This window comes from Nelumbo nucifera, chromosome 5, assembly GCF_055504915.1.
Source record: "Nelumbo nucifera cultivar China Antique chromosome 5, China Antique-T2T, whole genome shotgun sequence".
Lineage (NCBI taxonomy): Eukaryota > Viridiplantae > Streptophyta > Magnoliopsida > Proteales > Nelumbonaceae > Nelumbo > Nelumbo nucifera.
This window is the reverse complement of record NC_142653.1, coordinates 38,635,632-38,657,489: the sequence shown is the minus strand read 5'-3', so window position 1 is coordinate 38,657,489 and position 21,858 is coordinate 38,635,632. Positions and strand designations below refer to the sequence as shown.

At 35.8% G+C, this 21,858-nt stretch overlaps 1 protein-coding gene across 1 annotated transcript; it reads left to right on the top strand.

Moving 5' to 3' along the window:
* The first annotated feature begins 1,666 nt into the window (after positions 1 to 1,666).
* Positions 1,667 to 21,497, top strand: USP (UDP-sugar pyrophosphorylase). Its single transcript, XM_010272008.3, has 17 exons — positions 1,667 to 2,022; positions 2,135 to 2,239; positions 6,365 to 6,481; positions 8,847 to 8,987; positions 9,064 to 9,163; positions 9,424 to 9,551; positions 9,652 to 9,723; positions 9,881 to 9,945; positions 10,155 to 10,215; positions 10,314 to 10,431; positions 11,619 to 11,743; positions 15,556 to 15,632; positions 16,002 to 16,107; positions 16,472 to 16,531; positions 17,611 to 17,691; positions 20,752 to 20,991; positions 21,119 to 21,497. Exons 1-17 carry the CDS (start codon positions 1,906 to 1,908, stop codon positions 21,251 to 21,253), a joined length of 1,848 nt encoding a protein of 615 aa, XP_010270310.1. The 5' UTR covers positions 1,667 to 1,905; the 3' UTR covers positions 21,254 to 21,497.
* The last annotated feature ends 361 nt before the right edge of the window (positions 21,498 to 21,858 follow it).

The window sequence follows — 21,858 nt, the reverse complement described above, 5'->3', positions numbered from 1 at the left end:
ATTCTCTACATCCGGGACAGATGGATACAGAAAATTTCCTGCATTTGCAAATGAGAGAACACCACGTGCATATGGTTTTAAGAGTAACGGAGTCCAGACTTAACGAGCGTCTGGGCTCCAAAGTCTTTCAAAATTTGTTAAAATGTAAAACATCCCGCCCAATCCTTCTTTTTCTGGACTCAAAATTTTACTTTCGAAAGTCTCTGTCTGTCTGTCTCTCGATATCTCTCTCGACCTATCACTGGTTGTGCCACCGCTGCAACCTTCTGACGCCCCTGCAACCGACAATTAAACATCGCTGTCGCCACCGGTCACTAGGATCTTTCAGTATAGAATCACTCTTTATAAAGAAACCATGCAGAGGAATTTTTCAATGATCTTTGCACAATTTTTAGCCATCATCCTCTTTCAATTTTGAGAGATTTATCATACAGGAAAATCCTCTTCGAGATAATGTTTGCATAGTTCCTTTAATGCCAATGGCACACATTATCAGAAAGGCTCTATTGAATATATGAATACAAAGTCAACTACTGAAATTTAATTGGCAACAGTTTTTCTAATAAATAGGTTGGAAATGGTTGGATCTATTTTCTCAGCTTGCATCATGTTTCAGGCATGCATCTTTGTTGCATCATTTTCCTATAATAAAACTCCTTAGCCTTTTCCGTCCTTATTTATATGTCTCTTTTTTTCTTTTGATAAACTTAAGGTACCCTGTAATTTGACTCCAAATTTTAAAATGTTACAATCTAGTATTTGAATTTTTAAAATGTGACAATCTAATACTCGAATTTTTAAAATGTGATAATCCAGTATGATACTGTTAATCAGTTGTTAAGTGACATTTAAAAAATAAAAAGTGTCCTTTAAATGCCATTTAATTCTTTTTACTAACAATTCGAACATTAACAATAAAATGAATAATCCCAAATTCTAGTAAAACCTTTTTGAATAAAAAAGGCTAGGATTTGTGACTGTTCAATTTTTTTGTTAACATTTGGATAATTAATAAAAAGAATTAGATGACATTCGAAGGGCTTTTTTCACTTTTCAATTGTCACTTAGCAGCTGATTAACAACAGCACTGGCACTGGATTGTCCCATTTTAAATTTCATTGAACCCAAATAAAAGGTATCAATCAGAAATTTTTCCTTTTATATTTTATTATTTTAACAAATTTTAAAAGACTTTGGAGCCCAGACGTCCGTTAATTCTGGATTCCGTTACTGGTAAAACCCATACGAACGTCGTGTTTTTTCTTATTCGCATATGCAGATAATTTTCTGCAACGTGGGTGAACTCGTGTGTTGGGGCCATTTCTTACTCGCGGTAACGTCAACGTGGGTGCAGACGATGTGAACTCGAACTCATGCATTTATGATTTAGCCATTAGTGAGGTAAGTGGTGACGCTGATATCTCTACCGTTTCTGGTAAATGCTTGGGAATAAAGCCACCAAATGCGTGGAATATGCTCTTTTGATTTTACATTTTCGCCCCCGCCCCCCCCCCACCCACCAAAAAAAAAAAAAAACAAAATAACAGCTTTCGCCCTTTATCATCAGAAGAAGCAATCTCCCCCACGTCATTTCTAGGATCAGGTGCATTTCCATCCGATGACAACTAGCAAGTCCAATTTTGTATGATGATGCACTACAAACCGTCAGATTGGAACTTGTAAGAATGAAGAGTTTTCAGGATTGGCCACATCTCTGATCTTCACGATTTTACCGGTTACTCACGGTCACAACTAGAAGTAGTTCTCTATCTACGTTAATCTTGCTCAATTCCCTGCGGAGATCTGCTCAGAGAAGGAAAAATAACTCAAACAAGATCTCTTGTGCTTCTCATATTCTCTGTTCTCCGCTCATTTTTATTGGGACGTTGGAATTTAAGTTACAGGATGGCGACGGAGCTCGGATCAGCTGCCGAGAAGCTTTCACAGCTAGACATCAATGGCGACTGGGTTGCTTCGGCTCCTAATCTGCAGAAGAATCTCCCCATTCTTTCGTCAGACCAGGTATTCTCGAATTGAATATATCAAGAAAGAATCCAAATGTCTACAGTCGTTGTCATTTGTAAATTCGACTCGTGCTTATAGTCATCTAATAGTCATGGCCGTTGATTGCCAGATTGAACTTGCGAAGATGCTATTGGAGATGGGGCAGAGTCATTTATTCGAGCATTGGCCAGAGCCAGGGGTTGATGACGGAGAGAAAAAGAGTTTCTTCGATCAGGTTTAGTTTTTTGTTATCTTGGCTCCTATTTAATGCATTTACTGCGTGCTAGCTTGTTTTGTTGTTGATCAGTTATGCAACCGTCTTAAATTTTGTTGAAAATTACGAACTTGATTCTAAACTTCCTTTGCTCTTTGAATATGTACAGTGCGTCCATAATGGATTTCTATCAGTTGGATTTGAAAGAAATAAAAATGTTTTAGTAGAAAAATGGTTATAAGACGAGGGTAATGTACTGGGAGATGATGTAGGACAACAAAATTGTATGCATAAATAAAGGGTAAACAGACCTGAATCAGATTTGTGAAAGGCTGAAGATATATAAACCGGGAAGTGGCTCTCCGAGGGAGTGCTCCTTAAGTGGACATGGAAATTGAATCTGCTTTGAACAGATTTTCTCCAGTAAGTTACATAAGTAGGAAAATTGGTTGTTGGATTCCTACCCCTCTCCTGATCTCATTGAAGCCCAGGGGCAACGCAATGCTATTTCTTGTTTGGATCCACTTGAAAACCATATGTTTGGTTCTACTAAAACCACTAAAGCGGACTTCGTAACTTGGTAAGTCTGGGGACTTTGGAGGTAGGTTCTTCACTGGATTTGGAAAAGCTGGTGGAATTTGCACCTAGCATACCAAAAGACAGCTTTATTTCTAAGAGAGCTTTGATTGTATGCGTTTCCACACAAGACCTGCTGGTGCTGCTAGGCATTATACATTCTTTTTAATTCATCTTATGTCAGAACCACAAGGAAAATCTGGAACTCTTCTTCTTCAAGCGCCATTTCTTGGATGATGTATGGAGAGCCATTCTTCACCTACTCAACTCATCTTGGAGGATGATTTTCGCCTGGTTTGGTGAAGTTGTTTGGATGAAAAGGTACTCCCTGTGAAATTGAGTGGCTGGTACCATTGGTTGGATTACCTTTTGGAGCATGCTATATAATATATAGTCTGAAAGGAACCGTAAAGGTTTCCGACTTCCAAGGTCATAGTAGAACAACAAGGTGGATACTCATTTGAAAAAAAAAAATCACTTCCCTCTGGTGGAGAATTAGAATCTAGTTCTGGATATTTGGAGATGCAACACTAGTCTAGCAAACTTTGACCTTCAAGGTGAAATGATCTTGATGCTTCAGCTACTTATATATGGACAAAACTTGCGGTTCCATTTTGGTCATTAAGTAGTCATGGTTCTCTTAATCAAGGCAGAGATGGTTCTGGTGGAATCTGTAGGGATCACAATATTGAACCTACTTGTTTATGCTGGTGCATGCAACAAGGAAACAAATTTTGATGTTAGCTATTTGGCATTCTTCAGTTATTCTGAGTGCCTATCTTAAGGGGGCTTACAAACGTGACAGTCAGGACAGATCTGAAAAGTGTTGCCAGTTGGTCAATAAAGAAACAGAAGGTCCATGGTCAGCAAGACTCATACTGAGTAGATCGTGGAGCTGTATACAGAAATTGAGTCTTCTATACAAGAGTCTATTTAGTTTTCTTTTTCTTTTTTTTTTTTTTTTGTGGGAGGCTTATCGGGTAGGGCAGCCAACTTCTTTGTATCATATTTTAATAGAAATGTAGAGGTTTTGTTACAACCTTAGCACTCCCTCTCTGATTTAACAGTTTTGCAAAAAGTGAAAAGGACCAAACTGTATGTAGGAGATTGCATAGTTTTGATAATGACATTTACCCATTAAAAAAGGGAGGTGGATTCACTCAACCAGGGCTGCAAACTGTATTCGGTTGTCTGAATTTAAATTTGAATTCAACCCCATTAAGGGAAGATCGAATTCGATTGACTTATAATTGGATCAAATATGGATCCAGCCCTATTCAGTCCATTATAATCTGATTTTATTCAATTTAAATATATATTGCTCATATTTACTTAAAAATTTATATTATATCCTTTAATAAAGTTGGTTTCAATGTTGTGTTTTTACTAAATTGTTGCTCATATTTACTTAAAAATTTATATTATATCCTTTAATAAAGTTGGTTTCAATGTTGTGTTTTTACTAAATTGTCATAGTTTCAAGTTTCATACTAGTTTCAATTTATTTTGTTCATTAAATACAATATCAAAGTCATTTTTAGTTCGTTTTATTAATAATAAATAAATATTTTGGTTAATTTAGGTTTGATTTATTTATACTATTCAATATCCCCTTGCAATCCGAGTTGAATATAAATGTGATGGATAAATCTGATTTGAATTTGATTATGAACGAATCATATTTGGATCTACGTATATCCTTTTCAATTTGATCCATTTGCAGCCCTATACTCAACATCTCTAACTAAGGAGCCACTCAACCTGGCCAATACTTCTGCTTCATTTTACACTTGATACAGATCTGAAATCTCAACACATAATTTAAAGAAAGATCTGGAAAGGTTCTAGCAGAAAAGCTTCTTTCTTCCATAGGATGCCTAAGTAAGGGACTCTCCTTATGCTGATCAACTCATTTCAAAACCCAACATCGACCAATTGACTAAATACATGATAAAATATTAAGTGACCTGACTAAGTAAATGACTGAACAATAATAACTCTTTCACTGGATATGGAGCTGGACCTAGGTGGAGCAAATAGGTCTGCTGGAATTTACACATTATTACTGGTCCTGATAAAAACTTGAAAATGGATTTGGGCTGGGCCTACATTGGGAGATGTAATAAAAGATGATGGAGTTCTGAGAAAATGCAACTATATAAGAGTTCTCAACCCATCACTACGCTCAACAAAAAAAAAAAAAAAGAAAAGAAATCATCACTACGCAATTGCTCCCTTCTCTTATCACCATGTTCCTTGAAGATGTCAAACATTTGCAAACTTAGCTATGTTTCATAAAAGGAAGGAAAAAGAAATCTGAGAATAAGATTGGAAAACATCTGCTATTCTTTTTTCCAATTTTCCCTCCTTCCATCAAATTTTATTTTATTGCATGCATTCCTGAATCACCGCCTATATGTGGTTTATTCAAAATGACCTATGTGTATTTCAAAGAGGTCTATGGCTCAATTGTTTTCTGCAGTGCATTGCAGCCATGAGATAGCCCTATTTTGGCTTACTCACCCAAAAGGGAAATAGGAACTAGTGGAACTAGATGTTTCACAGAGTTTTGAAGACGTGCCGGTGCATTACAGTGTACTTGATTTCATGCTGTTCTCGTGAACAGTATGGTTTGATTAATGAAATATTTTCTGTTACTAATAAAAAAAAATCTTGGAGTGGTTTCCCTTTCTTTCATCATAAAAGATATGGAAATTTACTCCATAGGGTGCCTTCCTGGGAAGAAAAATGAAAAAAGATTTTCTTTTCCAAGTGGTCATGGGGAATCCAATCCCTCAAGAGTAGAAGCTTTCATGTGGTTGGTGTTAATGGACAGCATTCTCACCCAAGGCAAGTTGAAGATAAGGGATTTTCACTTGGCAAACATATTTGTGCTTTATCTTTTATCAGAAGAAAGTATAGTTTATTGTTGGTAAAGTGCAGTTCTTCAAAAAGTATTTGGGATTATTTTCCTAAGCTCTTCAAAATGGAAGGATGGTCACCTATTGAGTCGAAGGCGGTTTTTGTGCTATGGCCGGATTTCAATGGTGACATTAAAGCAATTATTTTATGGAGCTGCATCCCTTTTGCAGTATGTTGGGAAGTCTGGAAAGAGAGGAACAAAAGAATCTTTGAAGGAAAACTAAAGAGCAAGGAGAAAATAGGTGCTGCCATTAGAACAAAACTCATGGATTGGGTGCTGACTCTACCAGAATTTGAAGGCTTTAGAAGAGAAGACTTTGGTTCAAATTTCTGGAGAACTGTGAATCTTGTTCATGTAATTTGTCTGAAAAAGTTTGAAGATGTTTTTTTTGTTGTCACCTGGATATTCTGTATCTTTTTTTTATTCATAATAAATTTTCTTTTTTATTTATCTTCAAAAAATGTTTTTAAATATTGATTTTATTGCTCAAGTCTTTGACTTTCCCTTTTGAAGGTCTATGAAATTGTCAAGATGAAGGCTTTTCTAGTTTGGCATCTATTTTATTGAATGAATATTACTTTCTACCAATATAACTGTTCTTAAACTCGTTTGTCTATCTTGTTGATTTTCTTTGGTGTTTCCACCAGGTTGCTCGGCTTAATGCAAGCTATCCCCGTGGTTTGGCATCATATATCAAGAATGCCAGAAAACTTTTAGCTGATTCAAGAGCAGGAAAAAATCCATATGATGGCTTTACCCCTTCCGTAAGTTATTGCAGTATTATTGTCCATGTCCTTTTTTAACTCGTTTATCAAACCTATCATCATATGTTAATGAAAATGAAATCTGTACAGTATTTAAAGGAAATCTGTATTTGAGTTAATTCCATACATATGAAAAGGTTTCTGTCTATGATATGACTATGTGTGATGCTGTTCCCTCTGCATTTCTAGGGTGCTCATGATTCATACAGACATCCCTATCTTTCTTTTCTTTTCTTTTTCTTCTTTTGTTTTCCCCTCCAAAATGTCCATGAAGACATGGGCTATCAAAGTATTGTATGACCTGTCATTTTTTCATTCTTTTAATTTTTCTAGATTCTTTAAAAATTTGGTTACTTAGAAATGTCAATTGCACTATATAATTTGGTCCTGGTATATTGTGATCAAAAGCTTATTTTGATTTGGCTTTTATATTCTTGTTGAAGCTCTGAGGTGGGAGGTTGCCTTCTCTGACTTTCCATACTCAGGATCAAATGCAAAACTCGTGTTTTAATCTTTCTTTTAACAGTTCAGATCAGTGATAAACCGTTTATAAACAAGATTTAGGAATGAAAGGTGGAAGTGTTAGTATCATTTTCAGATTAGATTCTGATCTAAAATCCTTCCAGCATTTGTTTTTTCCTGATATAGGGAGTTGGTTGGAAATAAATGGAATCAAAAGATAGTTGAGTTTTTTTTTTTTTCTGTTTTTTCTGTTTTTTGATAATTTGGTTGCTGGGGAGATGGTGCATCTGAACCTTTTTCTTGGTTTTTCTTTTGGTTTTCTCTGTCATTGTTCTTAAGGTTGGTTACATTGTTGAGTTTTTGGTTGTTCTTTTGAAATTTACATTATGATTGAGTGTTTTCTCAACACTCATTATTTTTTGACTTTCTCTTGTAATAAATCTTCTTTTATTTTGTTATGAAACTTATAAACGAAATCTTGTCTTAAACTATGGGACAAAGCAAGATCTCCTGTATAATAGTGATAGGCTGCTTCCTGTGTAATCCTTTGGGGCTTCCCATGTGTGTTGTACATCTTTTCATGTACCACCTCTTTATCTAATGAAATTCTGTTACTCTTTCTCAAAAAAAAAAAAAAATAACTGGAATGATCCTTTACTATTTCTCATATAGGAATTAAGTGCATTTCCATGTAGAACTAGTCTACCCAAGTACAAAGGGAACTTCTATGATGGGAGCTACTTGCCATGTAAAACTAGTTAGATGTAACCATGTGCAGGTTTCTGGACAATATATCATAATTGATACTTGAAAGTTGTTTTTTCGCTTTCTTTTCCCTTTTTTGGTGCATCTTCACTGCTTATCTCTGTTGCTGCTGTGGCCATAATATTCTGTACTTCTGCTTTTACAGTGTCCTGTGGTAGCTTTTAGCAAGTATTCTCTGTTTATATATTCGAATTTCTTAATTGTCACTATTGTGGCCGTAATTTTTTGCACTTGTTCTGTTTTTAAAGTGTTTTGTGGTAGCTTGTGGCTTGTGCAAGTATTTTCTGTTAATATATTCTAATTCCTGAGTATTTATTTGAAATTATGGTATTTAATACAAATATTTATTTGAAATTATCCATCTATGTAATTTTTTTTCTTGAAGAAGTAATATATTTATTTTATACGAAAAGAAACATGTACAAGTATAGCCCATTTACATTGAGTGACTATACATTGGATAAGGATAGGGAGTGCGTTTCAAAAATAAATTGGTTTTCAACCTCCCTTTACCTTAGTTTTATACAAAAAGAGTCCCATAATCAAAATATGACTAGTGGGGGATATTACTAAAGGCTTTATGCACTGCTAATTATGAGTGAATTGTGGATACTGTCTTCTGGATAACATGTTATAATGATAATGCTTTGTTCTCAAAAATTCTGAGAGTTCTCTCTCTCTCTCTCTCTCTCTCTCCCCCACTGGCCATATAATCACCAGTTGTAAGATGCTCCACAGGGTTCTTCCTTTGTCACTCAGGCCCTTCACTTCCACCCAGCCAGTAGCTTCATCAGTGTCCTTGGGCTGCACTGTTGATAATTTACCATCTTATAAAAATATGAAAGCACAGCTGAGCTAAATGGGCAGTGAATAGGTGGTCTTCCATTTTCCACCCTTAATTACAGAAAACACATGCTGTTGATGGGATGTCCGCACCTCTAGTGATCAGCTTGTTTATTGTTAAACACTTGCCTGGTGCAGCTGTCCCAACCATGAATGAGACTTTTGATGGGACAGGAGGGACCCATATGGCCTTGTGTAAGAAAGTCCTGTAATCAGTTATCTGTCTATGTAATTTAAAATTTGAAATCATGTATTAACAATCTAGGTTTTGAGATGTTAAATTGATTATTTGCAGGTTCCATCAGGAGAGGTTCTGACCTTTGGTGATGAAAACTTCCTTAAGTTTGAGGAAGCTGGGATCATGGAAGCAAGGAATGCTGCATTTGTTCTTGTTGCTGGTGGGCTTGGGGAACGTCTTGGGTACAATGGGATCAAGGTAATACTATCACAGAGTTATTTGTTTGCAGCTTTAAGTAGCAGTGTTCTTAGCTCTGCCTGCTTATACATTGCAGTTGGCTCTTCCTTCAGAAACTACAACTGGCACTTGCTTCTTACAGCACTATATAGAATCAATTCTAGCTCTACAAGATGCTAGCTGTAGATTGGCCCAAGGTTGGTAAACAAAAGTTGTTCATCATCACTGAAAGGAATTACTTGACTTATTGAAAAATGCAGTTACTTTGGGCTCCCTTTTTGTTTACTTTTTTGAGCTTTCTGTCTCAAGCTTGCTGTAGATCGATGCATGAAATGCACTAGTGATGACGCCATTGCCCTTGTGTGTGTGCGTGTGCGGAGTAATTGTTGTCATGAAATGCACTAGTGACGCGCTTTCTTTATGTGTTCTGCTAATGATGGTATTTTGGAATATTCAGGTCAATGTCAAGCTCAGATACCATTAGTGATCATGACATCTGATGACACACATGCAAGAACTTTGGAGCTTTTAGAATCAAATGCTTATTTTGGAATGAAACCTACACAAGTGAAACTTTTAAAGCAGGTTTGTGAATACTCAATACTATGCCCTGTTGGAACAAAGTATTTGGATTTATAATGTTTGGAGTGGTTGATTCCCCTCTTAATCTACAAATTTATTTCAGGAAAAGGTTGCATGCTTAGATGATAATGATGCTAGGCTTGCAGTAGACCCACGTGACAAATATAGAATTCAGGTACAACTCTTATATGACACATATTTTACAGATTATAACAAGAGTTCAAGTCATACTCTTGAGATGATGATGATTTCAAAATTGTAATTACTTTGAGGGTTTATTTCTTCACTTTCTTCACTTTTTGGTTCCTTTTCTTGTGGTCTGCATCTGGCAGACGAAACCTCATGGCCATGGCGATGTGCATTCACTTCTTTATTCCAGTGGCTTGCTAAATGTATGGTATGCATTTTTCTTCTAATCCAATAGTTTTTATTTACCCTATCGATTTTTTGTTCCACTCCTTGTTCATATCTTTTGGTTACTGGTCGCTTATGCTGGTTCATTGCTCACATAATTTGAAGTAATTGTATTACTATCTCCTTTTTTCCCTAGTTCTGAATGTTGTGTTTGGGCATGCTTGAATTTTTACAAATTTCATTGTTTTTCAGGAAAGATGCAGGTCTAAAATGGGTTCTATTTTTCCAAGACACTAATGGACTTCTCTTCAAGGTTTGGTGGCTCAAATGTTGTTCTGGTTTGATTTTCTGTGTTTGATGTATTGCTTCAATGTTCTTCTCTGATTTCCTTTCTTTTTTTGTGTGTGTTAGGCAATTCCAGCATCATTGGGTGTTAGTTCCATTAAACAGTATCATGTTAATTCTCTTGCTGTTCCTCGCAAAGCAAAAGAAGCTATTGGAGGAATCACCAGGCTTACTCATGCTGATGGTACTTTCCCTCTCTAGTGCATCCTTTATCATTATATTAACTTTTCACTAGATTAGAAAAATGGTATAGTACAGTGAGCAAATATGCATAGTAGAGACATGAGAGATAAAACAACTTATCTCTCCCCTTAACTGCACCCTTCTTTTACAATTGTGCCCAGAACAGAACTTGTTGTCCCACCCCTTGTTTTGCTAGAGTATCAGCAGAAGAGTTAGTGCTACACTTGCACCGGCTGAATGGTACTTCCATGTTTCTAGTTAGTCATCTGAATTTTTTCTTTTCGTTGTTGTAGATCCACATTTTCATTTCATCACCATGAAGCCAATTTACAACCAATTGTGAATTCCCTTCCACTATTAATTTTCTAATATTCAAAGACCTTGCCCTTTGAATTCCTTCCATCATTGCCAAGGCCTCTGCTCTAAGAGAGTCTCCCTTTCCCACCAGGCTTCATCTCTAAATACACATCCAATTCCTGATGGTCCCAGGTTTCCCACGCTACTACCATCAAAGTTAAGGTTGATAGATCCTGTTTCTGGTGGAGACCAAAGATGAGTAGTAACAGGTGTATAAGGGACAGAATTTGCCACTTCCTTCATTTTCTATGAATGTCATCGATAGTTACATTAGAAAAGGTTTCTAGAGATTTGAGCCAGTGGGCCACCCTAACCATTATTGTTTCAATCAAATCTTCCTTGCTTCTTTCCTTTTCCAAGAATAATCTTGAATTCCTTTCTTCCCATATTGTCCATAATATCACCACTCTAGTGCATCTCCACATTAGTCTTCCCCTCTTATTTGGCCATGGAAAGATTGAAGGATCAAATAGAATGAAGGATCAAGTAGTTTTACTTTTTTGGATCAATAATTCATTAGAAGATGCTTATTAAGGTGCTTTAATTGTGATTTTCTTATTACACTGCTTCTTGGCTTTGGGGACTAGATAGTTACTATATGCTTGTTGTTGTATGAGAATTAACTTTATGAAGATTGAATGTGGTTGCTTTTTCTTATATCATCCTTTTGAACAATTACATATTTTAAGTGACGCCACTTACTAATTTATGAAATTATTTGATTGGCTATTCTACAATAGGATTACAAAGACCTATGCTGCTATCTTCTGATTGACCACCAGGTTTCATATTAAGTTTCGTATTTACTTGTAGACTAAAAATTGATTTCAGGGAGGACAATGGTGATTAATGTTGAATACAATCAGCTTGATCCTCTGCTTAGAGCAACCGGATATCCTGAAGGAGATGTGAATTGTGAAACGGGCTATTCTCCTTTTCCTGGAAATATAAACCAGGTAGATTTCTCACATGGATCAGTAGTTTTACTATTTCCTTTGCAATGGCATATTAGGTAAGACTGCTCACTGTTATCACTCCTTGAAGTCTCTCAGTTTTGCATTTAATAATTTTGTAGAATTGGTGTAATTTGGTTTCTCTTAGTCTCCTAGGTTTCTCAATATTACTGTGAAGCCATCTAGTTCCAATTATAAATAAATTCTTTTATTATATCGAAAAGATGAGCTAATACAAGCTACCTTGGAGAGGCGCAAGCTGCGACCTCAAAACAAACTCAAATTACAATTGAGCCCAAGACAAAAGTTCCCTAGCTGCCCCTTGCTTGGCTAGACAGTCAGCCAAGGCATTTGCTGATCTCCCCACACATTGTATTCTTACACATATTCCTTGTCAGCCACTTGAACTTCTTTACTTCATTCCTGAAGCATGACACTACTGACTCTGGGTTTTGCAGCCAGCTTATTACCACCTTGGAATCGCCTTCAACTATTAGCTGTTCCACCCCTAGTTGAGTTGCAAACTGTACACCTTGCAGAGCAATTAATAATTCTGCTCTAGTAGAGTCTCCCACTCCTAAAGGAAGAATACCGCACAGCCTCATTCCTCAAGACCCCTCTCAAACTGGAAGGGCCTGGGTTACCTTGACTGCTACTATCAAAATTCAGCTTCAAGAAGCCTTTAGGGGGAGGTGCCCAACTTGTTCTTACTCTAACCTTGGAAGAGGAACAACTTGCCAATGCTGACCAATTCCTCCAAAAATCATTAAAGGATAATTGGTGAAACAAATCCGGGGATTCCAGCCAATGAATAACCCTATTGAGGACACAATCCTTAACCTAGTTCCAATTATTATGTCTGCTTTCTAATTATTTTCTGTTATTTGAACAGTCCATCTATAGAACTTTTCTCGTAACCCATTAATCTAATGCTGCCCAAAAGGTCCTTTTGAGTCCTTGAGATCATCATCTAGCTTCCGAGTTTCTGCAACCCAATTTATGCCTTTCTACTCCTAGTCTTAAATCTGTTATTAGCCTTAATACTAGCTTCCAATCTTACCTTGAGTGTTAGCCCATTTCAGCCTTCCTGAACCCATTGCAGCCTACGATACCCAGATACCTGTACATGCCTAGCATATCATATTTGATACTTAACAGATACTGCATGGATATTTCTAGATGTTCTTTGTAGCATTGATACTTTTAAAATATGTATAGTGGGCAGTTTCTCTGTACAAGGCTCTGACATATACATGCCTATAGTGGTGTTTTAATGAATTACCTTACTTTTTTTCATAAAAAAGACAAGACATAAGTCTTGAGAAGTGACATTTAGCATAAAAAGCTAGATATATATGCATGACAGGCATATTACTTGGGATACCCATACCCATATTTATGTCAAGATTTTTTTGATAAATATATTTATGTCAAGATTTTAGGAAATAAGAATGTAGTATCTCTGTTACCTTTATCCATAACCTGTATCTGGGCATCATAGATTGCAGTCCTAGTTGGGCAGCACTTTTTTTGATAGTAAGGAAAATAAAAAAATATTAAAAACAAGAATTTAAAGACTCAGGTAGAGAGATTTCACCAAATATACCAAAACAGATACTGACCATAGTGTAGCAACCAGTGTTTTAAAAGGTGTGGGAGGTGTACGCCTGGAGGCGTATGCCAGAGGCGCTGATAGTCTGATACCTCTGAGGTGTATGCTTTAGGTGTAAGAGGCATGCGCCTCATATGCTTTTTTCATGAGGCATGCTAGAGGCATATGCCTTATGTGCCTCATGCATACCTCATATAAAAAGACAGAAAAAAAAGAAAAAAGAAAAAAGAAAGAAAAAAGGAAAGGAAAGGAAAAGAAAGGTAAGGGAAAGAAAAAGAAAGAAAGAGAAGAAAAAAAAGAGAAAAAGAAAGATTTTTATTAATAAAGAAAAATGAGATTTTTATTAATATAAAAGAAGGTTAAAAAAAAAGAATTTATTAAAAATAAAGAAAAATGAGATCCTCCTTCCTCTTCTTCCTCCTCATCCCCCTCCTCCGAGGGAGGCCTACTACACCTCCTTGTGTTTGGAGGCTTACGCCTCTTATGTTCTGAACTATGCCTCACGCCTCTAGGTAGTGGAACGCCTCGCGTCACACCTCCGCATTTTAAAATATTGGTAGCAACTCATAAACAAGGGGCTGATATTAAAAACAAGAGACCCCAAGATCAGCATATTCTCACCTCTTTTCTTTGTGTATTTCTGTTTCACCTGCACAAACTGTTAGTCATATGCCCTAAAACCAATTAGAAGGGCATTCTTGTATTATTCACATGTATTATTAATAAATGGGCGTTTTTGTGATTTATGTATTTTCTTCCATAATTACATGAATTGTCCTTGGGTTCTATGGCAAGATTGTATATTCTTAAGTATTCTAAGAATTTGAGATGTGCTTTTCTTGGTATGGGATTCTTAATCAGTTTCTAGTTGGAGGATTATCAAGTGGACTTTGATAATCTGGTTAGATTGGCAGGCATTATGCTTGCCAATTAGTCTGTTCCACCTGCACAAACTGTTAGTCATATGCCCTAAAACCAATTAGAAAGGGCATTCTTGTACTATTCGCATGTATTATTAATAATTGGGCGTTTTTGTCATTCATGTCTTTTCTTCCATAATTACATGAATTGTCCTTGGATTCTATGTCAAGATTGTATGTTCTTAAGTACGCTAAGAGTTTGAGATGTGATTTTCTTGGTACGGGATTCTTAATCAGTTTCTAGTTGTAGGATTATCAAGTGGACTTTGATAATCTGGTTAGATTGGCATGCATTATGCTTGCCTCAAGTCACTTGTGTGCAGACACTAAAGCAAATGCGTGGGTGCTTGTTAGAGAATAAGTTTACTGAACTTAACCCATTAATAAACCAATTACATGGATGCCTTGTTTATGAGGCATCATGGATGCCTTGTGTATGGGCCTCGATAGTTTAATTGTACAATCACTTATACCCTGATCAAGGGATTTAAACATGCACAAATTGGCTATGGTGGCTTGTACATGGAGGTATGTGAATGCACAAAATGGAATCTACCACCCTCCATGAGGGAGAATGTCCTATGCAACTGACATTGATGTGACTCAAGAAGTCCTTGATCAAGGCAGTATGGTTTATGGAAAGAGTCCCAAGTGTCACCATATGAGTCATCATCAGTTCAGTGGACATATGATTGAGCAAATAGGGTTTGATAGATTCACCATGACCCTTTGTTCTTTCGGGACATTGTACGATAGAAGGGTCTACCTGCATGGTAACCATAGATGGAAAGGTTCAATCCATCAATTCAAACTATTAGGATGGTCATGATACACTGCTAGGTGTCACTAATGATTAGTGGAAAGGTTCAACCTGTCAATTCAATACAGATAGAAAGAGTTCAATCTGGAATGCTGAAAGAGTTTGACATTAATTGCTACTACCTAATAGTGTTGAACCTAAGAGGTCACACACAATAAGGGGAAAAAAGCAGTCAAAAGTAAGAGGGAAGGGTGTGATTGAGTTCAACCTGTCAATTCAATACAGATAGAAAGAGTTCAATCTGGAATGCTGAAAAAGTTTGACATTAATTGCTACTACCTAATAGTGTTGAACCTAAGAGGTCACACACAATAAGGGGCAAAAAGCAGTCAAAGTATGAGGGAAGGGTGTGATTGAGTTTGGCATTTTTTTGGTGAAAGCTTATATAAAATTTATTGACAAGTTTTTTATTAATGATTTCATTAACTAATTTCTGATGAACCTGATTCTTCTATTCATGCAGCTGATTTTGGAACTTGGCCCTTACATTGAAGAGCTCACAAAAACAGGAGGTGCAATTGAGGAGTTTGTTAATCCCAAGTAAATTCCTTTCTCCCTGTTCTTTACTTTTATGCGGTAGCAACGATTATGATATTTGCCACAGTGAAAGCTCAAAGTCTGGCTTTTGATTAGCACTAGGGTGTACTGATATAGTATCAGGAAAATGACAACCAAAGACATTGCACTTTGGCTTCAAAGGAGTTCCAAAGAAGCTCTAGACTGCATCTTTGGGATGATTCTCAGTGTTTACATATATAATTTTGATGTTACTACTAATTAAGGAGGCCATAGTTCAGTTTGTGATGCAAACCCTTTCTTGAGAATGCAATGCATGCTTTTCTTGCTCACTAATATCAATCAGAATTTTATTAATATATTTACTTTACATTTTATTTGTCTTTACTCCAGATACAAAGATTCTAGCAAAACTTCATTTAAGTCATCCACTAGATTGGAATGTATGATGCAAGACTATCCAAAAACATTGCCCCCATCTGCAAGGGTTGGATTTACGGTAAGTGAACCTGAAGTTTGAGGCTGTACTTTCCTATCATTTGGATGATGAAAAGAAATTATTGTTGCTATATTTTAGTGGATGATGAGAATAATTCGTTCAGTGAAGGGTGAGAAAGAAGTAAAACCAGAACAGAAAAGAGGAGAACCATATGATACAGGAAATTACAGTGGTGCTAATTCTTATCTCTAGTAGTTGATGTTTTGCCAAGATCAAATATTCTAGTTTTGGAAGTTAATACTTTGCTATCGTATGCCAGGATATTAATAGCTTTTGCTTTATTTCTTAAAATCAAATTAAAATTATTAATCTGTATCATGTCCAGAACTATTGTCAAATAATGGGCTGCTATTTGACCTTTCAGGTGATGGATACATGGCTTGCTTATGCACCTGTGAAGAACAACCCTGAAGATGCTGCTAAGGTACACAATTCTTTTTCTCAAAAACTATGATATTGTTTATATTTGTCATGCATGCTGCATTTCTTTGTTTCTTCTTGACTAATTTCTTCAGAAAGGTTAGGGGGTTGAGAATTTGATCTGATCAAATCAATTAGAATAGCCCAACTTGTTGTTAGTCCTGCTATTGGCATAACATCAAATGTGAGTTCTTGAGAGAATTTGACAGAAGTTGCTTATGCTAGCCTGATGTAACAACATTAGCATGCATTGACTAATATTGTGTGAGGAGTCGAGTCCGAAATGGCAAAGTGATGCTTCTTTTGGAACCAACTTTAGCTAACACATGTTCAGTCCAGCAGGAGTACACTCTGTATGATGAATGTGAGCTGCTAGCCTGCTATTCCAAATCCCCTTATGGCCATTAGGAACTGAGTTAGCTAAAATAGAGATGGATAATGCATAGAGATTGAACCGAAGGGGGAATTAACAAAGCTGCAGTTTGACCACTGTTTATTGTGCAAAAGATTTAGATTTCAAGGAATAACAAATTCATGGACCAAATTAGCTGAGATGAAGTCATTGATCTCAGTGAGGACTGTGAAAGAGAAGTTAAAACATGTACATTTGGGTGGGTATGCGTAAAAAAAAGTGGGAGGGGATTCTGTCCCTCCTCTAGCTTGCTTCTGTACAGATCCATACATGTACATGTTTTGGAAGTGATTAATACAATACATTACCTAGTTCAAAAAGGCACTATGTGTACCGGTAGACATAAGACATGGCTACAGATAGATTGGAATGAACAAGGGGATTTGTTTTGCTGACTACAGATAGCAAGGAGGAAATGATAGTGATGGTTATTGTAGTTTCCATTTTAAATTTACGTCTCATCTATTATGCTTAAAACTTTGTATATTCTTTTTTTTTTCTTTTTATAATTAAAACTTTGTATATTCTTGGCTTCTAATTTCCTTCCTAGGTGGACAAATAATCTAGAAGTTCTTTCTTTTGATTCTCTTTTATTGCCATGCTAGTTAGAAGTTTGTGAACTCACATGCTTAAATGATATTAACCTCTAGTTTGGTCCAATTAAATTGAAGGTACCAAAGGGAAATCCATACCACAGTGCAACTTCTGGAGAAATGGCTATCTATCGGGCAAACAATCTCATTCTCAGAAAGGTACTCAATCATCTGATTGTATTTATGGAAAGCCCTGATCATAGTATATTCAGTTTGGATGTGCCATTTTTAAATAATTATCATAACAGTTCTTTTTAGAATCCACCCATTCAGCCCTTGGTCTATGAGACACTGGATTAAAAAAAACCAAGGCCTTAGCTTCCATCCTGAAGTGCTTGTTCATATGGGCACCCAGACCTGTCAATGGATTTGCTAGTTTTCCAGCCAGGACAAGAGTGAATTGGAAAGTCAATTGGGGGATACCAGGCCTGGGACTGGATCTGTAACTTTAGGCTGAAACTGAAAATTGATTATATGGTATCCCCGAGCTGTAACTGTTTATCCTTTTCATCTTTCCAAACAAATTTTCTCTTCCCATTCCGTGCTTTGCCAACACATCTGAAAAGGAGTTTGCATTTATCTTAACCCATTCTATTCTCACTTCCATATCCTTGGTATATGGTCAACCACTAAAACCTTTTCTGCTCACTGTTGTAGTTCCACAGCTTCATTTCTTCACTTTGTAACCACCCCATTACTGGTTTTGAATCTCCTTCAATAGTTAATTTCCTAATGTTCGACAGTCTCCTTCAATGGAAGTGTAAATATATTCTTCGATTCCTTTCTTACATGGCTTTCGATAGAGCATAATAGCAGGACATGATTCATGTAGCTGTTCCCAAATAGTTGGGTAGGCTGAGTTAGGTTTAGTTGAACTTGACTCCTTTCTTAAATCCATTGAAGTGTATTTGCATGAATAAACATGCATATATGTGGGTCAATGAGAGAGGGCTTATTTTGTGAAGATTACCACATTGACTGCTTCAACTGCAATGCTGACTTAGTCCGATGACTAGTAGATTCAGTAAAAACAAAATATGGAAAGCTAAGTAAATTGTATTTTTTGAAGGAAAGGTAAATTGTATTGACAGCTATGATCTGTAGAGGTTGCACTTGTGAGTTACACCATTACTATGTAATTTTAAATCTATGCTTTAAATCTTTTAAGTGGTATCTCTCCTTCCTTGCCCTCCTCTCTCTCCTTCTTTTAGGCTAACTAGGACATATGTCGGAAATGTCGAGGGGAAATATTGTAAAAATTAGAGAGATCGTGGAAATATTATGAAATATGTGGAAATATGCAATGATATTTTGTCAAATGATAAAAGAAGCATTAATACATATTTCTAGACTTTTATCTTATTTCCAACCATTATATAAAGCTAAGAAACTAAGATCAATAACAAACTAGTAAATGATGATTTACTGATTTATTATGCATTTTGATGTTTTTACAAGGTTATCTGATATTTTCTTTTCTTATTTTTAATTCTGATTTATTATAAATTCTAATATATTTATTTCACACTAGTAAATAGAAAACATTTATTCTGATTTTTTAAATATTAAAGTTATAATACATTATGTTTTATTATAAATTTAATAAACTGATCCTCCTTTTTGTAGTATTAAGATTATGATAAATTCTGATTTCTTATAAAACTTAATGAATTTATTATGATTTTTTATACTAAACTTATAATAAATTATGATTCAGTATAAAATTTAATAAATTTATTCTGATTTTTATATTAAATGTAGAATATGATTTATTATAAAATTTAATAAACATTTTCTGATTTTAATAAATATTTTAAAAAAATACTAACTAGTTAATATTTTATGTTTTATATTATAAAGTAATTAATTTATTCTTTTGTTTTTATATTTTGTTAATTTTTTTATAAATATTTTATTTGAAATATTAAATAGAAATTATTAATGGAATAATTTATATTAATATACTGTATTATAATAATATAATATACTAATATATTATATTATTAATGTAAATTAGTTGACATCCTGTTGACATTATTGACATCCCGTCGACATAATAGGAAAAACTGTCTTTTTTTGGTTATTTGGACCGATTTGGTTGACATTTCCGAAATATAGGAAATGTCGACCGAAATAATGTAACTTTTATATTACCATCCATTTTCATGTCGGGCGACAATAGCGACATTTGAAACCATGACTGAGAGGAGGTTGATAGTGACGATTGGGGGGATCCAAGTTGCCAAGGTCTATCTGGTGAATAAGTCATAAGTCATTTCTGTTAGACCAGGTGGTGGACTGTGAGGTTGCTACAGCCAAATCTTTAGGCTTGTTCTTCCTTGAAGGTCAGGAGGTGGCATGTGCTGTCTTTAGGATATTGAAAGAGGGGGAGAGATCAATGCTGACACAAGGATAAGAGGAGAGCAGGAGGTGGTTCATTGGGTAAAGAAGCTGGTTAGGGGTGACCTGTGAACATGTATTTTGTCATGGCTGTTGTTGCTTATTTGGCTTGCTTTGTCCGATACCTTGTGACCATGGTTGTGGGTACTGATCATGGGTGTTTTTTTTGCTCCGTTATTTGTATTTGTTATCAGGGTGATCCTTTGTTTCTTTAAGCCTTCAGTTTTGTTTTCGAGTGTTTATCAGTACTCCCTAACATTTATGTAGTTTATTTATTTTTTAATATATTTTTCTTTTATTTTATATATACACCCAATGTTGGTCCCAGCTATCTGGGGTTTTGGAGGGGTGTGCTGGATGAGGGCCTAACCTTTGGAATTTTTTTTTTCATAAAGTGACCACTCTCAGAGTCAAACCTGTGTACTGACAAAACACATGCTGGGTGTTGTAGTTATCATATCCAGTTCAGACTTCATCATCTGTTTTCCCATTGTTTGAGATAGAAAGGAATTGATTAATATAATCATAATTGTGCTCTTATTTATCAAAACAAGCAATGGCCCTTGTATATATAGCCATTGGTAATCACCCATCAAACACTTCATTAGAGTCCAAGGGTTCACCGTCAAACACTGACAAAACACATGCTAGGTGGTGTTGTTATATCCAATTCAGACTTCACCTTTGGTTTTCCCATTGTTAGACTTGGTTCTTTGATAGGAAGGAATCAATTAATATAATCATAATTGTGCTCTTACTTATAAAAAAATCATAATTGTGCTCTCTAATGTGTTTGGTCCATTCTTATTTGTTTACCAGGCTGGTGTCAAGATAGATGATCCTGTAATTGAGGTATTCAATGGTCAAGAGGTTGAAGTGTGGCCTCGAATTGTATGGAAACCAAAATGGGCACTGACCTTTGCAGAGGTGAGAAGCAAAGTGGGTGGGAACTGCTCCATCACTCAGAGGTCTACCATGGTGATAAAGGGCCGCAACATTTTCCTTGAGGATCTCACTTTGGATGGAACACTCATTGTCAACTCAGTTGAAGATGCAGAGGTACATACTCATATATATCTCTCTCTCACACACACACACACAATCAGCCAGCATGTGTTTATATAGAAGAAAATTTGTGGAAGAAAGTACTGAATGTGTACTGATGGCAATATCTGTTATTTAACAGGTAAAAGTAGGAGGTTCTGTGCAAAACAAGGGTTGGGTCCTGGAAAAAGTTGATTACAAAGACACCTCAATTTCTGAAGAAGTAAGGATTAGAGGTTTCAGAATCGACAAGGTTGAGCAATCGGAGATGAATTAAACTGGGTCTGGGATCTTCTGCTCCAAGTCTTGTATTCAAACTTTATTCTGTGAGGGATTGCTTCTGTACAATGGGTCAAATTGACTCTTAATAAAGAGTTAGTTTTGTTACAGGGACATATATTCTTTTTTTTGTTGCTTCAAATGAAATATCCAATGAATTTTAGCTGCAAAAGGGTAGCTGAATGTAATAAATTGTTGCTCTGCATTTTTAAATCAACTCCTGCAGAAAAGACTTCATAAGACTTCCTCCTGATTTTCCATATTTCATATAAGCAATAGTCAGCTTAGTGTTGTTTCAATTTATTTATTTTATACGAAAGCAGAAAAGTGCATGGTCCAAACATAGGTTTCTGCTTGATTGCATTGGTGGTGCATTAATTTTCTTTTGGTATGAGGCTGAACTACACAGATGATTTTCAAATGTGGTGTACAAGTGGTCTAATGTATTAAATACCACCAGATCCCCAACATTGTACAGGGGACAATGATGTCTTGGTAGCAGCTACAGTTGTTGACTGTTGGTTTTTTCCAGTTCACTGTTCAGGGGAAGGGTTACATTTTACATCAATGACCTGAAATATTTATTAATTGAGCTCTGATGAA

Coding starts and splice junctions, on each gene's coding strand:
- USP (XM_010272008.3), top strand. CDS start 1,906: ATGGCGACGGAGCTCGGATCAGCTGCCGAGAAGCTTTCACAGCTAGAC. Junction 2,240..6,364: donor AAAAGAGTTTCTTCGATCAG/GTTTAGTTTTTT, acceptor TGTTTCCACCAG/GTTGCTCGGCTTAATGCAAG. Junction 20,992..21,118: donor ACTCAGTTGAAGATGCAGAG/GTACATACTCAT, acceptor GTTATTTAACAG/GTAAAAGTAGGAGGTTCTGT.